General features: G+C 48.3%; 2 protein-coding genes and 1 pseudogene across 2 annotated transcripts; 1 reads left to right on the plus strand and 2 right to left on the minus strand.

Moving 5' to 3' along the window:
- Positions 1–424: 424 nt before the first annotated feature.
- LOC136530571 (probable calcium-binding protein CML31) lies at positions 425–1,292 on the minus strand (annotated as a pseudogene).
- Positions 1,293–6,913: 5,621 nt separating this feature from the next.
- On the plus strand, positions 6,914–7,375 carry LOC136530572 (putative calcium-binding protein CML19). Its single transcript, XM_066523294.1, has one exon. The coding sequence runs from the start codon at positions 6,914–6,916 to the stop codon at positions 7,373–7,375; it is 462 nt and encodes a 153-aa protein (XP_066379391.1).
- A 9,541-nt stretch (positions 7,376–16,916) lies between these two features.
- LOC136530564 (non-specific phospholipase C2-like) lies at positions 16,917–20,799 on the minus strand. Its single transcript, XM_066523289.1, has 2 exons — positions 20,112–20,799; positions 16,917–18,098 (listed from the first exon to the last, which is right to left on the minus strand). The coding sequence occupies exons 1-2, from the start codon at positions 20,699–20,701 to the stop codon at positions 17,108–17,110; spliced, it is 1,581 nt and encodes a 526-aa protein (XP_066379386.1). The 5' UTR covers positions 20,702–20,799; the 3' UTR covers positions 16,917–17,107.
- Between the last annotated feature and the right edge of the window lie 2,235 nt (positions 20,800–23,034).

A 23,034-nucleotide genomic window follows, 5' to 3' on the forward strand; every position in this document is an offset into this window, starting at 1 on the left:
TTGCGCCACACACCGGCACAGGCATAGTCCCGTCACAGGGCGGGACGGGGCCATTGGTTTCCGTTTGGGCCGCGTTTCGTCGTCATAAATGACGCCCCGTTTCCGCGCTGGCTGGCTCGCTTTCCTTCAGGTTTCAGGCGGTTAACGGCAGCAGCAGGTAACTTAAGTGACGACGTGAAAATGCCATGCGCACTGTTCTACACTTCTACTCTCCGTATCGTTCAACGTGTACACACTTTGAAGTTTGACGTTTCATCAAGGCTACAAATTCAACGTTTCTTTTAGATAATGACACATCAAACAAACAGTGGGCAATTGCAGCTTCACAACGGAGCTGGTACACTGTATACATGCATGGAGCACAGGCGCAGCACTGCACGCTGAAGACATCAACGAATAATAACGACTATGCACATCACATTGACATAGCTAACAATCCTAGCTGCAACTAAAAACTTATATTTCATACACAAACAACGAATTAACCAATGAATGAATGAATGATGAAGCAACCCCATATGAACAAGCAAGCACGAACACCACCACCGCACCACCAGTAGCAGCGTCATCAGGCGGCGTTCATCATGATCTTGAACTCGTCGAAGCTGAGCACGCCGTCGCCGTCGAGGTCGAACCTGCAGATCATGGCGCGGCACTCGTCGACGTCCTGGTGCGCGCCGAGCCTGGCGAGCATCCGCCTCAGGCTGGCGGGGGTGATGCACCCTGCTTGCCCCTCCATACTATTATTCTCGGTCTCGGAGTACATGCCGAACGCCAGGCGCAGGCCCCGGTGCCGGTCCTCCTCGCCGGCGTCCTGCTGCAGGCTCGCCACCGAGCCGGGCGAACTCGGCGGCGTCCAGCAGCCCGTCGCCGTCCGCGTCCGCCGTCCGCCACCAGCGCCTCCGCCTCCTCCGCCGACACGGCCGCCTCGGCCCCCAGCGTCGCCCGCACGCACTCGCGCAGCTCGGACGCCGAGATCCGCCCGTCCGCGTCCGCGTCGAACGCCGCGAACAGCGACCCCAGCTCGCTGCTGATGCTGCTCGCGGACGACGACGACGACGCGGCGACAACCATCCTCGATCGGTGTCTTTGCCGAGGTGCGATGGTGGTCAGGTCGTCGAGTCGGTGCTGCTGGATGGGCTAGCTTTGCTTCCTTCTTCTTCTTCCTTGTCGGCGGCTTTCGATCCGATCCGCTACGCTCTAGTATTGCCTTCTGCTATGTATAAGCTCGTAGCTAGGTGCTGCGAACAATGGTGTTTGCGAGGGTGAGGAGTATATATATATAGCACACTCCATTAATGAGCGCGACGCGCATTTGGAAGCTTCAAGGCATGGCGGGAGAACGCCAGAAGGGAGATCGAGGCTGCCGCTGTGGCAGCTTGGACCGAGGAAAGAAGAAGGCCGGGGGAGGCGGCGCGCGATCGACTTGAATGCCCAGTGGACTAAATAAAAAATCCCCACCCCACCTACAGAACAGAAATGACTGGGAACTCTTGGAAATTCCGTGGCGTATACGACGACGTTTCAGCGTGCGCTCAGCGGCATGCGGGTGCCTGGTTTGGGCTGAGTGGGAATATACAAGATGCCGTGGGGTGGAGAGGAGAAAAGAAGAGCTCACCCACGCCACGCGCTACGAAGGCAGACAGAGGAAGAAGCGGCGGATGTTCCGAGCTTGACGTTATTGGCGTGTTCTCCGGTCCGACTTGTCCAACCGAGTCGAGTCGGTCCGCGCAGGTGGCTTTCTCATCCGATTCGCAGGTAGTACGGCGCTCCGCGTCCTTCGAGTTCGAAGTCGCCGCCCGTCCTCCGACCGAGGGACCGACTCTCCGAGACTCAGGGAGCCATGCTCTCAGGGAGTAGATCCTTCCACGGTCGTGCACTTTTATTTTTGTTGTGATTTACGTTTTCACAGATTTTTTATTTCACGACCGTGACCCTTCGGACACGTATTTCATTCCACATATTTGTTTTAGTAGTTCTATAAACTTAATAACAAAATTTCTTTTAACTACTCCTTTCGTTTTAAATTATAAAACATTGTGACGTTTTTTAGACATTTAGTTTTAGAAAGCGTTCTGATTTAATATTTTTTAGAACAAGTTACGCACACAAGCGTTGTTGGGCACACACTGTCATAAACAGAGTGATGACAGGGGGGTTTCTCTCGTGCCGTTCATCTCCGTGCTTTTGCGCGCGAATCTTGACACGTGGGCCTTGTTTAGATCGCAAGTTTTTTCACTCTCTCTCAATCACATCAAATCTTTGGATACATGCATGGAGTATTAAATGTAGATAAAAAAATAACTAATTACACAGTTTGATTGTAAATTACGAGACGAATCTTTTGAGCCTAGTTAGACCATGATTGGACAATAAATGTCAAATACAAACGAAAGTGCTACAGTGCCAAATACTGATTCCTAACCTCAATCTAAACAAAGCCATGGTTGTTCCCCAACCAACCACCACGATGACTCTTTCAATCTACTGTACTCCCTCTATCTTAAATTATCTGTCGCATTTGGTTTCCATGCCACAAATTTGACTTGATTTGTACAAAATACATACAATATTTGTATTTCCAAATAATTTTATTAAAAAATTAGATTCAAAGATATTTTCAATGATAACAATTATGTACCATAAATATTAAATATTTTTAAATATATATTTTGTTAAAGTTGTTTATCGAGAAAAAAAACAACAGATATTTTGGAACGAGCGAGTATTTCCTGCCATGCGAATCCCGACACAGGTTAATGTTCCAATAACATCTTATATGTGTGACTTTGATCCGAATGGCAAACGGGGAATTCGTGGGCACGCGCGCGAGCATTTGAAAGATTGATCAGCAGTTGAACCAACCTTTCGTCATGGACGGGCGTTCAACTGTAGAACTCAGCGCGTCTGTGAATTTTAAAATGAACTCCGGTGAAAGTTCCGTGAAAAGGTTCTAGATTCCGTGGGCAGCTGACGCCAAGCCCACGTGTATGGTGACGTAGATGGTAGATCCCCCGGTTTGTTATCCACTCCTGTTTTCTTTTTGCATTGCACCGGCTAGATACGCTCTATTCGATTGGCTTATAAATTGTATTTTTTTAGTTAATGGGTATTATTTTTCTCTAACAACATATCAGTTAACAATACTTTCTGTCATGACTTATCAACTAAGCGAACAGGGCAGTAATTCACGCTCGTGCAAGTTGTTTTTTTTAATTTAGTACACTTTGTCACGTGGTAACTGCTTGTGAGGGCGCCTGCCGATGCTGATGTTGAGTTTTTGCCGATGCTGAATTCCTATCGCAACTTCTTGATGATGATATATAAGCAAAAAACCACGTTCACGTTGACAAACAAATAAAATAATAACGAACATGTTTGGATCATGGCCTCTTAGACAGCTTCTGGACCTGGCAGCCCATCCTGGGCCCATCGGCCCATCAGGCTTCAGGCAATGCAGCGAGGCCCAGACAGGATTCTTCCTACTACGCCACTATATTTTTTTCTCAATCAGACATATAGCCCGTTTTCTCATCAGGAGGGAGTAGAGTTTGGTAAATAAATACAAGCAAACAAGAAAACAAGCAAGAGAGGTAGGAAGAGGACTCATCACCATAGACCTAACCGACAGGATCTACAGAAAAACTCAACGCAAAGGCTGACCACTCAGAAGACGAAGCCGCGGTGGCAAAACATCCACCAATAAGAACCAAGAAAGACGACAACAGCGTCCAGATAGCGGCTGTGAACACCGAGCGACTGCATCGGCAACTCCAATAGCGACTAGGTAGCCACTGTGAGCCGAGCGACTGCAGCGGCGACATCAACAGCGACCAGGTAACCACTGTGAACTGCACGACTGCGGCGGCAACATCAACAGCAACCAGGTAGCCGCTGTGATCAGTCGAGCGACTGCAGCGACAACATCAACTGAGGCAAGCCAGACTGATGCGAAGAGTAGAGTGAAGCACATGCAGACGCAGTACAGTAAAGACCAACTCCGGCAAACGGCGCGGTGGGATCCAGCGGAGTGCATCAACGAAGCCTTTTAAGAAGATGATGACATCTGCGGACGCCATCTTCGTTGGGAGCGCCACCATCGTCGGCCGAACCAAGAAGCCTGACGAGGTTTTCACCCCTGGTGGCCCAGGGCCAGGCAGACGCCGGCCGCCGGCTACCGCCCAGCAGTGGTGGCCAGCGGCCAATAGGACGGCGGATCTGGCCGTAACACCGGCTGCCGCTGGCGCCGGTGGCACTGACTACCCGACCATGTGTCTTCCCAGCACCGCCCGGGCCGGAATCCGGGGCCGACGCCGACGCCTTCCACCTCACCGCCCGCCACGTCCGCGTCCTGGTACAGCCGCACGTCGCAGCCGCGCCGCAGCGGGAAGTACGCCGGCACGCCGCCGGAGCGCTGCCGGGCCGCCGCTGCAGCAGCCGCGGGGACGAACGTGGCGGAGATGCGGATGGCGCACCCACCACCGGGCTTGCCCGGGCCGCGGCCGTCGGGGCGGGAGAGCCCGAGCCACAGCTTGTGGGCACGGCCAACCCACCGAGCGCCGTCAGATCCGGCTGGTGCGGACCAAATCCAGCGGTCGTGGACCAGATCTGGCCGGCCGATCTGGTTTATGCATGAAGCCTGGCGAGGTTTATAGTCAGCTACTAGTAACTGGGACTGCTTGGAAGGATTATACATGTTCAGTAGTAATTTGTTAGTAGCATCGTGTACCTTTCTTAGGGTATAATAAAAGGAAGTAAGCATTTTTTGACTGGAAAAGTGACCGGCGGTTTTCAATTACTGGGCTGTGTTGAACGGATTGGACCCAACTATGTGTTTGGTCAAACAGCTGGAGTTCTTGCACGCCGGCTGTAACAGACTGGCTGGCGTCCCAATTTTAAATCCGGCTGCGGCCTTCGTCGTCCGGCCAGCTCCTCTTCTCTTCCTCCCTAGTGTGCAGTACAGCACTACAGCGACTGCGTGCAAAATTATGTTACAGACGGGTGAAACTGTCAGTGTCGGTAATACTGCTCACCTGTCTGTCTCCTTGTTAAAAAAAGCCATCGCATAGTGCAGCTTTGGCCAGACATTTCTCAATTCTCATTGCATCACTACCGGAATCCTCAAATTTGCCGAGTGTTTTTATATTTACCGAGTGTATTTCATCGGGCACTCGGCGAATAAGTTCTTTGCCGAGTGCGCTAAAAACACTCAACAAAAAAAAAAACACTCGGTAAAGATAGGGTTTATCGAGTGTAAAAAAAACACTCGGCAAATAGGGTGTTTGTCGAGTGTTAAAAAACACTCGGCAAAGAAATAAAATCTTTTTTTTCTAAAAACGAAAGAAAAGAAAAAAAATAAAAAAAAAACTTTGCCGTGTGCTCATATCCAGAACACTCGGCGAACAAATTTTACTATAACTCCGCCTCCCTTCTCCTTTCCAAATCCGCCGCGCGCAGGCACCAAAAAAAATCCACCGCGCGCTCCGCCCCTCCTCTCTCCAAATCCGCCGCGCGCCCCTCTCCCTTTCTCCAGTCGCCGCCCCGCCCCTCCTCTCACCTTTCTTCCCCGGATCCGGCCGCCGCACCGCCCCTCCTCTCCCTTTCTCCAGCAGCGCCTCTCTCCTCTTCATCTACCCCACGGGTGGCGGCGGCGCTCCCTCTCCCTCTCTCCTGCAGGCGGTGGCGCTCTCCCTCTCCCCGAGCGCGGATTTGGCCTTCCCCCACCACCGGCGAGCCGGAGCACCTCCACAACTGGCGGATCCGGCACCCCTCCCCCTTCTTCCCCGCCACTGAGCATGGACCGGTCACGACGACCCCTCGGCGGCAGATCCGGTCGCGGCGGGGGCAGATCGGGCTGACACAGTGGCAGATCCAGTCGCACCGGGGGCGGATTGGGTCGCGGTGGCGGCGGATCGAGACACGGCTAGGGCGGATCGGGGTCGCGGTGGTGGCGGATCGAGGCGCGGCGGATCTGCCCCGTCCACCTCCGGCGATGGCGGAGGGAGGAGCGGCGGATCCGGTGATGGATCGAGCAACCCCGGCTACGGCGGCGCACGGGGCGGGGCCTTCTTCCCCGACGGCATCGGCGTGGTGGTGGTGGTCCCTGGCGGCGGCGGGAGGCAAGGGCGGCGGCCGGCTTGTTTTTTTTTATTTTTTTTGAAAAAAAAGTTTGCCGAGTGTTTTTGGGCACTCGACAACATATTTGCCGAGTGCGCGACAAAAAACCCTCGGTAAACTAGCGTTTGCCGTCAAAACGTTTACCCAGTGTCGTTTGCCGAGTGTAACACTCGGCAAGCTCCTGTGTCCGGTAGTGCATAATGTTCCTGATGACATATTCAAGCATTCCACCCAATCATTCCATGAATAAAAGTTGGTCAGTTGGATCACAGAACATTCTGTGTCAAATTAAACCAAAAACGAGAAGAAGACCAAACAGAGCGAACGAAGCAGCCCAGACTCAAAGCAAGATCAGGAATTTATCAACGCCGGCCGGCTAGTCATGCACCATTCTAGAGACGTCAGACTCTCTGCAGGCCGGAGCAGCTGACGAGGTCCCTATCTGTCGGAATCGGCTGCAGCTCTTCTGCTCTCAGCAATTGACTATTGCAAAGAAAGACCCAACCCATGGTGCTACGCTAAGAAATTTTCTTGGCACTGTCAGGTAGTGACCCGTTCTTTATGCCTTGAATGTATCAACACGAACCCACCATTGGCACGCAACGCAGGCATGATTGCAGCTCATAAAGTCATAATAGCTGCAAGAACCGAGCGCCTGAGCGTGCCATTGCAGTTGCAGTCTTGCAGACAGACCAGATCAGCAAAGGCAAAGTTCCCGATAGTCATTCGCGTAGCTTGCCTGAAAAGGAAACTACTAAAACCAATCGCTGAACCTTGCCAAGGTTGAAGAAGATCAATGGCGGTGTACGCATCATCCGAGTTCAGCCGCGTGTTCTCGGCGCTGGACCGGGACGGCGACGGCAAGCTGTCGGCGGCCGAGCTGCGCCTCTGCATGAAGGCGGCGCTGGGCGAGGACGTGTCGGCGGAGGAGGCGGACCGCCTGGTGGCGTCGGCGGACGCCGACGGCGACGGGCTGCTGAGCCAGGAGGAGCTCCTTGTGCTGGCACTGGCGGGGACGGCGGCGGCGGAGGCGGAGGAGGAGGACGAGGGCGAGCGGCGGCGGGAGCTCAGGGAAGCGTTCGGGATGTACGCCATGGAAGGCGAAGGGTGCATCACGCCGCTGAGCCTGAAGCGGATGCTCTCCAGGCTGGGCTACCACCAGGACATTGATGAGTGCAGGGCCATGATCTGCAGGTTTGATCTCAACGGCGACGGGGTGCTCAGCTTCGAGGAATTCAAGGTCATAATGGATGCATAGCGTACCGTAATTAGCAGATTGTATTGTGCGTGTGATTTACTTATTTTGGTGCTTGTTTTGATTTGTTCATTAGTGTCCTAATTCAAATTGTTAATTGGTACTAGTTTCTGTGTCAGATCATGTATGAAAAACGAGATTGTTTGTATGTATATGGCCATTGTTCTTTTAATTCTGTTTCTTCTTTTAATCAGTAACCAATTCTGTTTCTTCTTTTGATCAGTAATCATGTATGAAAAACGAGATTCTTTGTATGAAAAACCAGTAACCATCATTTTAATCGAGGCTTATCCTTCGCAAAGGGAGACTAAGAACGAGACCTTCATTGTGGAGGCGACGTGTATCTGTTCCCAGTTCCTAGGAAAAATAATTAGCAATTCAGATTATTTTTATTTGCCATTCTCTTCGATCTGCAAAACAGATCATTGGTAGAGTTATGCAGATGTACAGTCAGCTGACAACAAATTGGTAACAGCTTCAACTTTAACCAAGTTTATATGAAAAAAAAACACAAGCATCTACAATATATAGCAGATTAGTTTGATCCAATATATGTATTGATTGTATATCTATTTGGTATATCAAGATCTGTCTGTCTATATCACACCTTGGGTGAAATTTTTCCTCCCTAGCCGATTTCTTTTCAAACGCCAGATCTCGATACGACGATGGATGTCATTTTTCTTCCTTTATTTTGGATCAGACCGAGCATAATATGCTGTTTCTATACATATGGTCTTGTATGCTCGGCCCAGCATGTGCATTGTAATGCTTGATCGGTCCATTTATTTGCCACCTCTTGTCTCTCTGAAACCCCATGGGCAAAGCTTTTGCTCGTCGAAAAAAAAAGAAAATCTTAATCGCTCCACGGTTGCATCTATCACTTTCATCCTCAAACCATTGCAGTAGAAGCATGAAACTACAGTCTACAGAGCATCAGAAGTTCAGAACACGGTAAGTAACGGCAGCATGTGAAGCTTGACCTAGCTAGCTAAGCAGCGTAGGGAATGGATGGATAATGATAGTTTCCTGTTGTTGGCAACCGTTACTAAAGTAGCCTCATTCAGGTGCCTAAACAAGACTAATAAAAGAAGAAGAAGATACTCCTATAAGGATCAAACTCGCGTATCACTCAGAAACGTCGTGCCATTTTAAAACGGAATCCACCTGTTTTGGCCTAGGTAGCAGGTTAGTTTGACCAATGACATTTCGTTCTCCAAAAGGAGCGTGCCTGTTCCATACTTCCATGCCTGTCAACAGCGACCGCCGACCGATGAGTAACAAGTTCAGTCCTTGGCGGCCGGCACTGATCATGCATGCGGATCTATAAATTCCATGCGTGAACGTGAACTCCTCAGCAGTCATCGTATCGCACCAGTCGGCAGCCGCAGTTACAGAAACATCTAGCTTACTAGCAGTAGCAGTTTGCGATCGATCTCTTTTTACTTTCGCTAAATTACAGTAACTTAATAAGCAAGTACTATAAGGTTCATGCTTCAGCAACTCTAGCTAGGTAGCTGGATTCATGTTCTGTTGAAATGAAATGGCTTTACAGGCTCAATTAAACCTGAAAGAATAATCCGTTGAATCGACCGATCGAGCAGAACGACGCGAGACGAAGCATCATGCAGCAGCGAGTGAGTTTTCTTCTCCTGTTTCTGCAGCAGCTATATGTGGGGATCATCAGGCGGCTGCGGGGTAGTAGCGCGCCCCGCACGGCACGTATTCGATTCAATTCAATATGGCAAGAGGGGGATCCCGATCACGATTCACGAATGGCAGCAACAAATCTACCAGATTACATGCATGCTGCATGCATGGAGAGCCTGGTGTGCATTCCCCCTGCAGATTTAGGGGACGCCGCGTCGAGAGCGCGGCCGAGGACAGCGAGCGGATTAAATCGGTTTCGAGTCCCCGCAATAATCCCCTGCTCCACGGCCGCTTGATTTGCTCCTCCTCCCTCCTCCCTCTACAAATAAAAGCCATTCTTCCTACACACCCCAGCAAAAAATATCCATCCATCACAATTCACAACCGAACGCCTCCGACCCGAACAGAGCACGTGCGGCGGCGACGGTGAGCGGAGGCAATGGCGCCGGTCATCCTGGAGATGGACGTGCACTGCCTCCGATGCGCGCGCAAGATCCGCAAGGCTGTCCGGAACATGCACGGTACGTACGTGCAGCGTGCTCATGCTGGCCTGCCGGCCGCCGTTGTTCTGCTTCTGCATGCGCAGCGCAGGCTCACGTCTACTAGGGTCGTCTGACATGCATGATGGTTTGGTGTGCTTATATGCAGGGTGGAGGACGTGCGGGTGTCGGTGGACACGGGGCTGGTGGTGGTCAAGGGCCCTCCCTCGACGCGTCGCTGCTCAGGGGGCGGTATCCAGTCCAGGACCGGGAAGCCCGTGGCCGTCGTCAGGCGACGCGGCGCGGCGGAGGGACCCGCCTGCCGGGCAGGTGTGGTGCACTTGGGCCCGACGCCGCGCTGGCCGGGTACTCGTACTCGTACCCGTACGCGGGTACGGCGGCGGCTGGCAGGCGCCCGCGCTCCAGTACGTGCCCGGCGGCGGCAACGTGTTATTCCCGTACGACGCGCACCAGTACGGGATGATGATGGCGAACGACGCGCCGCCGTGCTACCGCGACGACGGACCCAGCGGCTGCTGCACCATGCAGTGACGACGACGGAGTGACGGACCGGCGGGCGGCGTACGTTTGGGCGGAGCCAGTTTTTGTCATGCTCATCACGTCACGTACTCCAACTGCACTAGATTATCCTTCCTACAATTATATTACCTAGCCTGCTGTTTCCAGTTTCCCGTGGATTAACTTGTCTACGAGTCGTGCCTTTTTCTGTCAGTGTGTTTAGGATGAGTTCGAACATGAGGGACTCTCGGCGTTACTGTAATACGAAATCACACCACGTGTATTGAACCATTTAACGCAAAAACATATATCTATTTCCATTAATTACTAGGGAATTTCAACCACACTCCATTTCTAAATGGTTTAAATTAGACGGTTTAAATGTTTGTATTGTACCAGTAAACTATAGTTCCATATTAAAATTATAATGTGCCTTGAAACATACATACAATTGCACAAACACATTTAAATCACATTTAAATACACCATTCAAACTATTTTTTTACTATTTCAGCTATTTAAAAGATTTTTTGTTTAATTCACCATTTAGGTTCAAACTACACATATACCCACATGTAGACCTGATCAAACATTGTGTTGGTTCGGGCCAGAAAAAAATGATCGGGTCAAAATATTTGGCCCTTTGACCTGGAGCCTGGCCCTTTGAATCGAGCCTAACCCGACACATTGGCTGGTCGGGCTATTTCTTGTTTTTTTTTTTTACTTTGGACTAGTTTTTTTTAATTGGGTTCGGCCACTGGTCGGGTTTTTTCGGGTGCGTCTGGTCGGGCGGCCCATGCATGAACAGATCTATACATAGTTTAGCATTTACTTGTATATCCAATGAACAGGTTTGTTCACTTTGGTTTTTTCTCACGATTTAAACGAGGTGGCGAACAATGAACACTACACAACTAACTTGAGGTATATAACCCAATTTGTTATCCTTTTAGTATTAAGTATGTGTACTAAAACTGTCCAACCGTATTTCTGTACCCATGCGACACAATTGTCAAGGCTGTCCAACGAAGCAGCGTTTCAGCTTCACGAGTCTAGAGGTCAGGGGCCAGGCGTTCTCGCGACTTTTGTGGAGGTAACATAAACTTGTCCGTTCAGAAAATGTTTCTTTAGTGTATATGCGTTTGGGTAATACACTAACTTTAACGTCTATTTATGCAGAAGATGAAGAAGAGCTGCAGGAAGCTAGCTCAGAAGCTGAGCTGCATGGACACTCCTTATGAGGAACCGCCACTCCCGGCGCGGTTGGGTGCCACGTCTTCAGCCTCTTTGAGGACACCAGTCGACTCTTCTCAGCAGATGACAGGTGCCACTTCCGCGGTGCGTACACCACCACATCATAGCGCTAGGAAGGACCCTGCAACCGAAGACGACGATGACGACGACCCCCTGGGCTTCCGCAGACAGCACGACCAGTGGGACGATTGGTCGTAGCACGAGATCGGCATGTCTCAGCTAGGTAGTGCCCCGCTTGGTACCCAAGGAGCCTCACAGGTACTATCAAAGATAATTTATTTAAATACGTAGGCTCCATGAACTAACGATCATAAAGAATTATAAGTAATCGTGCGTATCATATACTTGCAAGGTATGAGCCATACGCACCGTCGACGCGACCATATCGACGTTGGCTACACTTCCAATGTGTTGCCAACAAATTCCGAGAGATCCTTACACTCCTAGGTCTTAGTTTGTTAGGTCAAACGAATATTGACGTCCGAAACTTACCGGGTTATTTGGTTATGTTATGTCAAACTTATGTCAAAACAACGAAAATGTTATGTGGCAGCATGTCAACTTGCGCACGGACTTCATTTATCTGTTTCATATTCATTTCTTTGCGTCGCGGCAGCACTGCCGGCGAAATTAAGTACCAACTAGTTCAGAAACCGACAGTCCTAGCGTATCACGACGCCAGTGACAATTTTTCATAATCGATTGGTTAAATTGGTGGTTAACCGTATTATGAAAGACGGAAAACAAATCATTGACTTATCAAATTCTCTATTCGGCCGTGAAAAAAATTCAACAAAAGACAGAAACAAATCTACTATTAATTTTACGTCAAGCAATAATTAGAATAACTCCCACTATCAGCGCGACGCGTTCGGATTAAACCGTTCAGGTACTGCCGGCCGGGCGGCGGGCGCGGCGGCTAGGCGGGCTTGCTGCTCGGGCAGACGGGACTGGGCGCGGTATTTATTCGGCTCTGCCGCGCCACGGATCAGGGCGCGGCACTGCCGCACCAAGGTCGGTGGCGCGGCAAGAGCTGCCACGTCAACGGTCACCGAATCTGGTTGCCGCCATGTCAGCCCTATGCCGCGCCACCATGCATGGCGCGATATAGACATTTGGCCGCGTCAGGGCAATAGACGCGACCAAAAGTGTTTGTTTTTTTTAAAAAACTTACAGTGTTAGATTTAAAATTAATTATAAAAAAATGTTAAAATTAAAAAAAATCGCGTCGGAGGCTGACTGCGCGGCGAGCGTGGCCGCCCATGTGGTGACCGATGCCCCGACGCTGGGCGACACAGAGTGAGGAGAGCGCGCCAGGAACAGCGTCGAGCTGCGCACGGCAGTGGAAGGGGCCAAGAGGCTGGACAGGAGCACGAGGAGGGCCGAGAGCCTCTGCGGCGACATTGTCGTTGGTAGCTCCGAGCAAGCAGCTGATCGGAGGTGGTTAGGGAGAAGCGGTACTTGGAAGTGTTCTGTATTTATAGGATCTGTTAAGGAGGACAAGGAGGGTGTGCATCGTTCTTGATGGAGTGATGGTGAAGACTAAAGATTATTATGCATCACGATTCACGACTGAGCACTGAGGAGATCAGATGGAACTTAAGTGGCCGATGCATTACATATTTACATGCTCGCAGCGTTTTTCTTTCTTTCTTTTTAAAGGGTATTGATTGACGGAGAGGATGCATATTTCTTGTATGCAGAGGAAATGTTTCAAGGGGAAATCATTACATTGCCGCGTGAGACTGGGACCTGCTTGTGTGCATAGTGCTTAATGCATACATAGCCTCGCCTAGCCAGAATACGTGTGATGAAGCTCTATGGAACGGCATGGACGACGGATCCGCTAAGGCCTCGTTGAATGCGTATGTATTCGTCTCAATCCACAAGTGTTTGAAGTAGATTGAAATGGAAAAGTGGATTGAAATGCATACACATGCATCCAAACAAGACCTATTGGGTGGGTGTCTGACTAAGATCTAGACGCATGCATGAAGATGACAGACAGAGCACAGGTCCAGGTCATGTGGTTTCTGCTGTTCTGAACCCTTCTCTGCGATCACTAGCCGCATCGTTGGAAGCTGACGACGGTGCACCAGCAGCACCACGAAAACTGCACTCCATAGTGTCGGTGGTTGGGATGGAAGACGACGACTATGATCGTCGTTTGGAGCCGTTGGCATCCTGAGTACGCGTAAGTCTGAGGTCTCTCTGGGTTTGCGCCTTTGCGGGAGGCACGGGGTAGTGCTGCGACGAGGATGACGAGTTGAAAGGCAAACGGCGAGCTGCTCCGCGCGGCGTGCTATGGCTGCCGCGTTGGACTCAGCTGGCGAGGGCACGGGAGCCGCACATCCATGCCATCATATCTGACCGCGTCTCCATTCTCCAACAATGGTGGATCGCCACTATCCGCGTGCAAATGTCAAACAAAACGAAGTCCAACTCGGCGCGATGGTGTGGTAGGTTTATATATAGTAACGTGTAAGATTAATGGGAGGTTTGGTTTAGGGTGTGTTTGATTTGAGGACAAAAATGGATGGGATATGGATATCCATGGATATCGGGATATAGCTATCTATGTTGTCTATTTGGTTCGATGGATATGACGAGTCATTTTTCTGTTTGGCTAGATAGATGAGAGTGGATGGAACGAGGATAATTGACTAATTATGTCTATTATTTAAAAATAATAGCAACTTATTATACACTAATAAATATACACTGACACTAATTTTGTCATTATAATCATTAATTTAAAATAAAATATGCTAATTAGCACTACTACCACCATAATTATCACAGAAAATATGCGTTAATTAACATATTAGCACTTATCTAAACTAACTTTGTCATTATAATTACTAATTAATAATATAACATACTAATAATCCTTAATTTATTTGCTAATGATAGTGACCAGAGAACATGGATAAGCTTATCCGCTAGTTTTTTGGTGGCCACCATATCCAACATCGGGTAGGAATATTCCCTGCTGTGGATATCTATGTCCAGTCAATCCACCAAACCAAACAATACTCATCTATGGATGGCCATCTCCCATCCATGTATATCCACCCAATCAAACACACTCGAATCAACCAATTCTAGATAAAGTAAATAGTAATATATCATACTGTAGTCCGTTAACCCTAAAATTTAGCAGAATATAATCTCATTTACTCTGTCAAGAATGAAATGGTGATTGATCAACACACTCCATTATCTAAAACAAAAAAAAAACTAAGAGTGTGTTTAGTTGGGTGAATTTGGGAATTTGGGCTACTGTAGCACTTTCGCATTTATTTGGCAATTAGTGTTCAATCATGGACTAATTAGGCTCAAAACGTTCGTCTCGTAATTTCCAACCAAACTGTGCAATTAGTTTTTTTTTCATCTACATTTAATGCTCCATGCACGTATCGCAAGATTCGATGTGATGGGTACTGTAGCACTTTTTTAGAATTTGGGGTCACAACTAAACACGCGCTAAGTGAGAAGATAACTTTTTGGCCTGTTTGGCCTTCGCCTGAGCCCATTGAGCCATAGCAGGGTGGCACCAAGACTACGGCGGCCGTTTTGCTCATTGCTTTTTGGCAGGGTGTGGTGTGAAAAATGAACTACCAGCGTGTGGTCACGCTGTGGCACGCCGTAAGTGCGGCACCCAACCAAACGGCCACCAAAACTGCTGTGCGGTGCGGTGAGGTGTGGCCGCGAACCGAACACGCTCTTAGTTTTCTCTTGGTGAGCTACCTCCATAACTCGGTAAAAAAAATCTAAATTTCTCACAAATTATTCAAATTCTTGGCTCTCTTTGTAAATTTAAATTTTGGATCATTTTGTACCTTCTCTTCTGGATCCATAGTTGCTCATGTTTGCTGGAGGCACTGTTTGTCTCAAGCAGCTGCTGGACGCCCGTCATCACACCATCATCCATCAACTCTTCAAGCCTTCCTCAAACAAATTGTAGAACAAATATTGACGCCGTTGAGCTGCTGGCCTGTTTGTTACCCATGGTGCTTTGTTGTTATGTTGTCGGCTATATTGTGACCACAATTGTTTTCATTTGTGACCAAAAGTTACAGTAAAATCGCATGAGTGGTGATTGATCTACAACCATGGTGCTTAGTTAATGAACTTCTCTTAGGATTAAACGAATTTTGTGGTTATTTTTCACTGTCCATTTTAAATTTCTACTCCCTCCACTTCAAATTATAAGTCGTTGTATCGTTTTTAAATACACAACTTTTGCTAAGTTTCTAAGCATAACCTATATCTAGTTACATAGCAAAATTGTTACGTATCTAGAAAAACTAAAATGACTTGGAATTTGAAATAGAGGCAGTACACTATTTTTCCTAGAGGCAAGCCACATTACCAACCACACTTGCATACCCGTCTCTAAAAGTTGTTGTGTCGGGTTCATAAACCCGGGGTCCCCATTGGACCTGCTTCCCTACAATAATATTTGGCCCAGCAGCGACATCGCGTGTCTGGGCCGGCCCAGATACACGATGACAGGCCAAGACCACGATCCGGTCCCAGACCGGCACCTCCGGCCAAGAGACCTTGTCGGAGCCCCGACCGGAAGGCCTGGCCGATGTAGGACCGTAGTCCGACTCCGACCCCGTTCCTCCGACCGAGGATATGCCGGACCTTTGCTCGCTGCTCTTTCCTGACCGACACGGTCGGGGCCGACTGGAAACGACTGACCGGGGACGCCCGCTCGGTTTGGGCCCGGGGAGTAGGCGGAACAGATTAGGTAAGGCGCTCAAGTCAACCGCAACACCGAGGACCGTACCCTGCCATGCCCTGCGCACCTGCAGGACGGTGCCATCGAGCCATGCCAGGCGAACACTCTACAGCCTGCCAGACACGTCAGAGCATAAATAATATTGTGAACGTTGTCGTTTGCCATACCAAGCGAACACTCTACATCCTGCCAGACGCGTCAGAGCATAAACAATATTGTGGGCGCAGGCAGCATAAACAGTCTTATTGGCGCTGACAGCGTAAACAGTATGGAGAACGACGGTGGCCATCCCATACCCGATGACGTGGACAATAAGACTAGGCAGCGCCTGTATGCACTCTCTCTTTTTCTCTCTGACTTGTAGGGTCATCCCCTTGAATTATAAAAGGGGATACGCTATCTCCCGATGACTAGATGACTGAAGGGGATGACTGGTGGACTCGAGAACTCCACGGCTAAAAAAAATAGCTCAACAGCTTGACAACTCGACAGCTCTAGAGCTCGACAGGTACACAGTCTACACGCTCTCAACAGCTGATAAGCTCGGACACATAGAGCATACGCTCCAATACTTAGCACTCGTTTAGAACATCCGTCACTCTCATCCACTTGGATCAGAGTCCGACCGGTCCTCTAACACGCCTTTTCTCATGTCATCATGTGCGGCCATATCCGATCACAACGCACGCTAAAACTATAAATATTTACTTATTGGCCATATTTCGCACCGACATAGCAAGTGATTTATAATTTAAAATGGAGGGACTAATTTTTTTTTACCTCCCTAGAAATGCTTTACTTACCACGAAGTTTGAAAATTCGTATCATTTGGACACCGTGGAGTATTTGCTAAAAGCAGGCGAACCTTTTATAAGTGCAAATTCAACGACACGCATTTGAAGGGACAATCTCTTTTGCCCATCTTCCCAAGCACAGCGCGAATCTGTATCACCATACTAATTAAAATTCGTTTGTACAGCACAGAGCACACGAATATTTTGATCTATAGCACGGGCACATCCTAACCGACTGTGATCTGTATATTTGTAATCCAATCCAATTTGTATGCTTTGATCAGAGTTTCTATGGGCGTTGGATCCTGGTGGTGAGGGATGGCCTCATCTTGACGATCTGCTCGCCGTCGACGCCCATCCGCCTGGCGGACGCGCCGGCCTCGAAGTAGCGCTTGACAGCGGCCTTCATGTAGTCGATGCCTTCCCTGACGTTCATCTCTTCCCTGATCCGGTCCTGCAGGCTAGCGAGCTGGTGGTCCCCGTTGAGCACGGAGGCGAGCTGGATGATCTCCTGCTGGAACTCGCTGAGCTTGGCCTCCTCGTCGGCCTCCGTCTGCCTGATCCTCGTCGGCGTCGGCAGCTGCTCGGGGCAGTCCGTCCTGGGCTCGGTCCTCCCCTGCGCCACGCCCTCGAAGGTCCCCGCCCACGCGTCCCGCTTCGTCAGGAAATCCTGCGGCAGGTTGAAGATCTTCTTCACCGTGGCCGGGATGGACGAGTGCTCGTACTGCGACGTCGGCGTCGGGCCCTGGGGCGTGTGGACGACCGTGCCCTTCTCGATCCAGGGGGAGACGAGGATGGCCGGGACGCGGACGCCGAGGCGGTGGAAGGTGAAGTTGTATGGCGGCGGGCCGACGATGCCGTCGGGGCTGGGCACGCCGGCGACGGGCGTGGGGACGTGGTCGAAGAACCCGCCGTGCTCGTCGTAGGTGATGACCAGCAGCGTCTGGTTCCACTGCGGGGACGCGCGCAGCTTCTCGTAGACGTACTTGACCAGCATCTGGCCCTGGTACACGTCGTGCGACGGGTGGTCGTCGTTGGCCGGGTCCAGCTTCGAGTCCAGGTAGTGCTGCTCGATGACGGCGTAGTTGGGGAGCACGCCACGGCTGGCGTGGTCGGCAAAGGAAGGGCGGAGCGGGTGGAAGTCCAGCAGGTACTTGAGCTTGCGGAGGTTCCGGTAGAAGAGCACCGCGGGCACGTCCTGGAAGTAGACGCCGAAGGAGAGCCCGGCGTCGTGGAGGTTGTCGAAGATGGTCCGCTGCGGGTACCCCTCCGCCAGCAGCCTGCGGTGGAAAAAACAAAAAGCTGTGATGGGCGGCCGTTGTTGGTGTCATGTGTGCAACGGCCCATATGGCTGGGCCTTTTTCCTTTACGAATTTGGCTGATTGCTGCTGAAATGGATCGAAACTGTACCAGTTTGGCTTTGATCCGGATGCTTACTTACCTTACCTGCTAAGCTTTAGCTTCAGCGTTTCAGGCACTACAGATGGAATGGAATCTAGAAAGCAGAAGCCCTGTTTTGTTTTGTTTTTCCTTTTTCTTTTTTATATCGACTGTCAGGCCTTTTGCTTTATCCCTTTTTGGACTCGTGGAAGCAACCTCTAGTTGAATCTGAATCTAAAAAGAAGTTGATAGAGCCTACTACTATACTAGTCTAATGAACACGAGTAATATCTGGCGTTTTTGCCGAGCACAGCGGATATAAGCCGTGTTTTTTTTTATTTTTTTCTCACAACAAATCAACCAACAATATTTTTAGCCATGACTTATCAACTCTGCGTACAGGGCATATGACTACTCTCCTATGGCTATGGCAGTAGTGTTACTAGTACAGTAACAGTGTTTATTTATTTACTACGAACAGGAGCAGTGCGGAGCTGAATCCTCAGCTCAGCAGCAGCAGCAGCAAGTGGCTAGCTGGAGCCGACGCACCGACCTGCTCGATCCGCATGCGCATCCACTGACGAGAGTGAGATCACAGTCCTGTACTACAGTCTACAGTGACAAAAGCCAAAGGAAATGCACAGCTCATTTCTTAACAAGTCAAAACTTCAAATCTAACCAAATATATAACAAAACCTACCAATGTTTATGATATATAACTATCACTACATTAATCATGACATTTATTTTCATAATAAATTTATTTAAATATATTACTGTTGATACTTTTTTCTTATAAAAAAAATCACAACTTGAGAAATGAGATGTACGATTATTTTGGCAGATATTGATTGACTTATGATTTGACCACTACGTAATGCATGCAAGTACACCAACAAGGTCACACCTAGGACATTATTTCAGGCGTTACAAGTGTTATAGCATTGTTTCAATAAAAAAGTATAGATAAACCTTAAGTCAACAAAAAAATAAAAGACAAAATGAAAAACAAAACATGGGACCGGGGTACTATCCTTTTATTAGTAAGGCCTTGTTTAGATTGGGGTTAGGAATCAATATTTGGCGCTGTAGCACTTTCGTTTGTATTTGACAATTATTGTCCAATTATGGCCTAACTAGGCTCAAAAGATTCATCTCGTAATTTGCAATCAAACTATGTAATTAGTTATTTTTTTTATCTACATTTAATACTCCATACATGTATCCAAAGATTTAATGTGATGGAGAGATAGTAAAAAACTTGCAATCTAAACAAGGCATAAAACAACAAGTGCTACATAGGCTATGTTAACTCTAGTGACTAGCTAGTGAGCATGCATGCAACAGATTTGACACCCGCACTGCACTAGCATCCATGTGATCGATCAATAATTCGGTCAGGTTTAGATTGAGGTTATGAATTAGTATTTGACACTATAGTATTTTCGTTTGTATTGGATAATTATTGTCTAATCATAATCTAACTAGGCTCAAAAGATTCGTCTCGTAATTTACAATCAAACTATATAATTAGTTATTTTTTTATCTACATTTAATACTCTATGCATATGTCCAAAGATTTGATGTGATGGAGAGAGTAAAAAAACTTACAATCTAAACAAGGCCCTAACAAGGTTGGCAACCAACCCGTTGCAAATTTCCTACGGTGGTCGATCGTCCACACGCACCCAGACGGAACGCAGTAATATATGCCAGCTCGAAAAATCATCTGCTAAATTATTAAATACGACAAAAAAAAAAGAATTAAAAGAGCAGGAGCCAGACAGTGGACAGCACAGATATGGAATAATAAATGTACACGAATAACAAATAAATAAAAAGAGTACTCAAATAAAAATAAAAAGAAGAAATGCAGCAGCACGTATAGTATAGTGTATATACGAGGCACGTACGTCGGGTTGTTGCTGGTGGCGCCGCCGGACGTTCCGGAGTGGACGAACAACCGGTTGGGCTGCGTGGACGACGGCACGGACGCGAACCACCGGTCGCAGACGGCGAACTGCGACACCAGCTCGCGGTAGACGGCGACGCTGTCGGGGGCGAACCCGTGCATGACGGCGTCGGTCATGTTGCCGCCGCCGATGGACCGCGCCTGCTGCACGAAGCCGTCCATCCGGGGCGGGCCGGACGCGTCGTCGGAGCCGAAGATCTGCTGCCGGATCTCCTGGAACGAGTGGCCCGGGTCCGGGTCCACGTACGCCGCGCCGTCGCCGAAGTAGACGCGCCCCGACGACGGGTCCGACGTGTTGGCCGGGTTCCACTCGCGACCCGTCACGCCGTCGATCTCGGGGTTGAGACGCTTCATCCATCCCAGCATGTGGTCGAACGACCGGTTCTCCATCACCAGCACCACCACCGTCTTGATGGGGCTCATCGTCGATGTCGATCCCGCAGCGCCGGTCAGGAGGAGGAGGAGGAGGAGGAGCACGGCGACGGGCGGCGCGAGGCTCCGTGGCGGCGGGCGGGCGCGAGCCGCCGCCATTGTTCCTTCCTTGTTCGCTGCGACCGAATTGGGGAGGGAGGGAGTGTGAGCAGGGAGGCCTCTGGTCTGGTCTGGGTTGGGAGCTCGTGTGCTCGTGAGTGATGGATGGACCCCGGCAGTGGTGGTGGCGTGGCGTGGCGTTTTATTGGGTGCGGAGTGGGGAGGTGACGGTTGTCCGGTTGCGGATGGAATGGATACACTCGCATGGACGCGGTCCACTGTACCCGAGGTGCATGGGTGCCGGTGCATTAGAAGACACATTAGTCACTTGGCTGCGACAGAGGTAAATGGTTTAATACATAATTTTAGTTTTTTCTAACAATAAAATCTAAAATATAACATTTTCTATAAATAGGTCTCCAGGAGAGAGGATACTCAGATTTGTGTTATGTCTCTCCTGACATCTAAAATAGGTTTTTTATATAGGTACTATGTTGAAGACTATATGTATTGTATTGAAGACTCATTTTAGATTTGAGTTCCGTGATACAGACTTAGCATGACGGAATCCTAGCTCGGTGCATAGGCGTAGCGCAAAGAAAACGATTCCCTCATCAATTCCATTCCCACCGATATTACAAATCAGCAGCTAGCCGTGACAAAATAATGGAGTTCATGTATCCTTATAAGTTCATCCCATAATCTTGCTACTAGTATCGTCAACGGGTTCATTCCACGCATTAACCATTGACAATTGCTAGGACTCTTGTTCAAGTGCATTAGCGCACCATTATGGCCTCTTAGGACTCCTATATGGTTCGTGTGCATTAGCATTATTGCTGAGAATAATTTTAGGACATATTAAGACCCCATTTGACATACCTTCCTCCTACCTCGACTTCGTATATGGATTTTTAGGATCCATCTAAATTCATTCGAAGCAAAACTATTTTCTCAGCTTTGAGCGTTAATATCTAAATCTTTTGTAGACTAATTGACAAATCATAAGTATCGTTTATATTCATTGTATAAAAAGAACTTCATCTCTGAATTACTTAATATAATATATTTTGCATAGATTTTCCTAGTAAAAACTTTTAAAAGGGTTTAGCTTATGAATAACATAGGTCGAGAAGTAGATAGACAAAAGAAACAGCTCATGTCTAATTATAGCTCTAGATTCGCAGACTTTGTGTATTTTTTAATATCCAGCTCTAAGAAATATGCCCAATCTTTTCCTTTAGGGCACATTCGGTTTGCACGGGATCAAGCCCTGGAATTGATCGGACCAGGAACGCTGCTGTATTTTATACAGCCAAGCATCACCAGGAACGATTCCGGCTAGGATTGAGCCTAACTGAAGGGGCCCTTAATCTATATCTCTCTGCTAGACAGGGCCTAAACCTGAAGGAAAAAAGTTTTTCATGAGAATTGCTTTGATCAAGGCCGAATACTTAAAAAAAACTATTTATATATGAATATAAACATCAGGAATGCTAAGGACATTTATTTGTTTCCATTTCTTTAGAGCATGGTTTAAACTAAGCCAATTATTTACTGTATATCATTGACATATCATCTACAGCTTATGTAGCTAAAGCCAACTCATATAATAGTTAGCTATACATATACTCTCTGTATTCCAAATTATGAGTTGTTTTGTCTTTTTTAAATAAATAACTTTTGCTATGTACTCCATTTGTCCCTAAATATTTATCATTATTGGTTTGTGTGCCAGAAGTTTAAATGGATTTATAGAAAATATTAGCAACATTTGTATCTCTAAATAAATTTATTATGAAAATAGATTCAATGATCTATCTAATGATATTAATTATGTACCATAAATATTAATATTTTTAATATAAATTTAGTCAAAGTTATACTTCCCGGAAAGCGAAAACGACAATTATTTAGGGACGGAGGGAGGATGTAAATATACAATATATCTAGTCGTTTTGGAAGAGTGGATGGCTACATGGCCAATGACCCTATGATGTAGCGCCACATCTCTTCTCCATCTCCAAGAGAAAAAAAAACCAGAACGCTGCACCAAGCTCTGCTTGCCAACAATTGGATACGCGACATCAACCTACGGCATCAAGCTTTTCTGCCCAACACTTTAACAGAGTACGCATGTCTATGGCGAGAGACCACGCCCATCACGTTGAGAATGGGGACGCCAGATGAAAATTCAAGAAAAATGGAGAATATTCTGCTTCGTCAGCTTACCACGCCTAGTGTATAGGCACAACCCGCAATAACTTCGAAACCATTATAGGGAAACCGTGGGCGCCGCCTAAATGTAAATTCTTCAGCTGGCTTGCCATACATAACTGAGTCTGAACTGCTTACAGATTGGAAGTCCGGAACTGGACAAATCAAAGGATCTG

This window comes from Miscanthus floridulus, unplaced genomic scaffold (genome assembly GCF_019320115.1).
Source record: "Miscanthus floridulus cultivar M001 unplaced genomic scaffold, ASM1932011v1 fs_157_3, whole genome shotgun sequence".
In the NCBI taxonomy this organism is placed as follows: domain Eukaryota; kingdom Viridiplantae; phylum Streptophyta; class Magnoliopsida; order Poales; family Poaceae; genus Miscanthus; species Miscanthus floridulus.

Excerpts from the sequence above, each read along its gene's own strand:
- LOC136530572 (XM_066523294.1), top strand. The coding sequence starts at position 6,914 with ATGGCGGTGTACGCATCATCCGAGTTCAGCCGCGTGTTCTCGGCGCTG.
- LOC136530564 (XM_066523289.1), bottom strand. The coding sequence starts at position 20,701 with ATGGCGGCGGCTCGCGCCCGCCCGCCGCCACGGAGCCTCGCGCCGCCC. Across the intron at positions 18,099-20,111 it reads GCCACCAGCAACAACCCGAC|GCTGCTGGCGGAGGGGTACC; the intron begins GTACGTGCCTCG and ends TTTCCACCGCAG.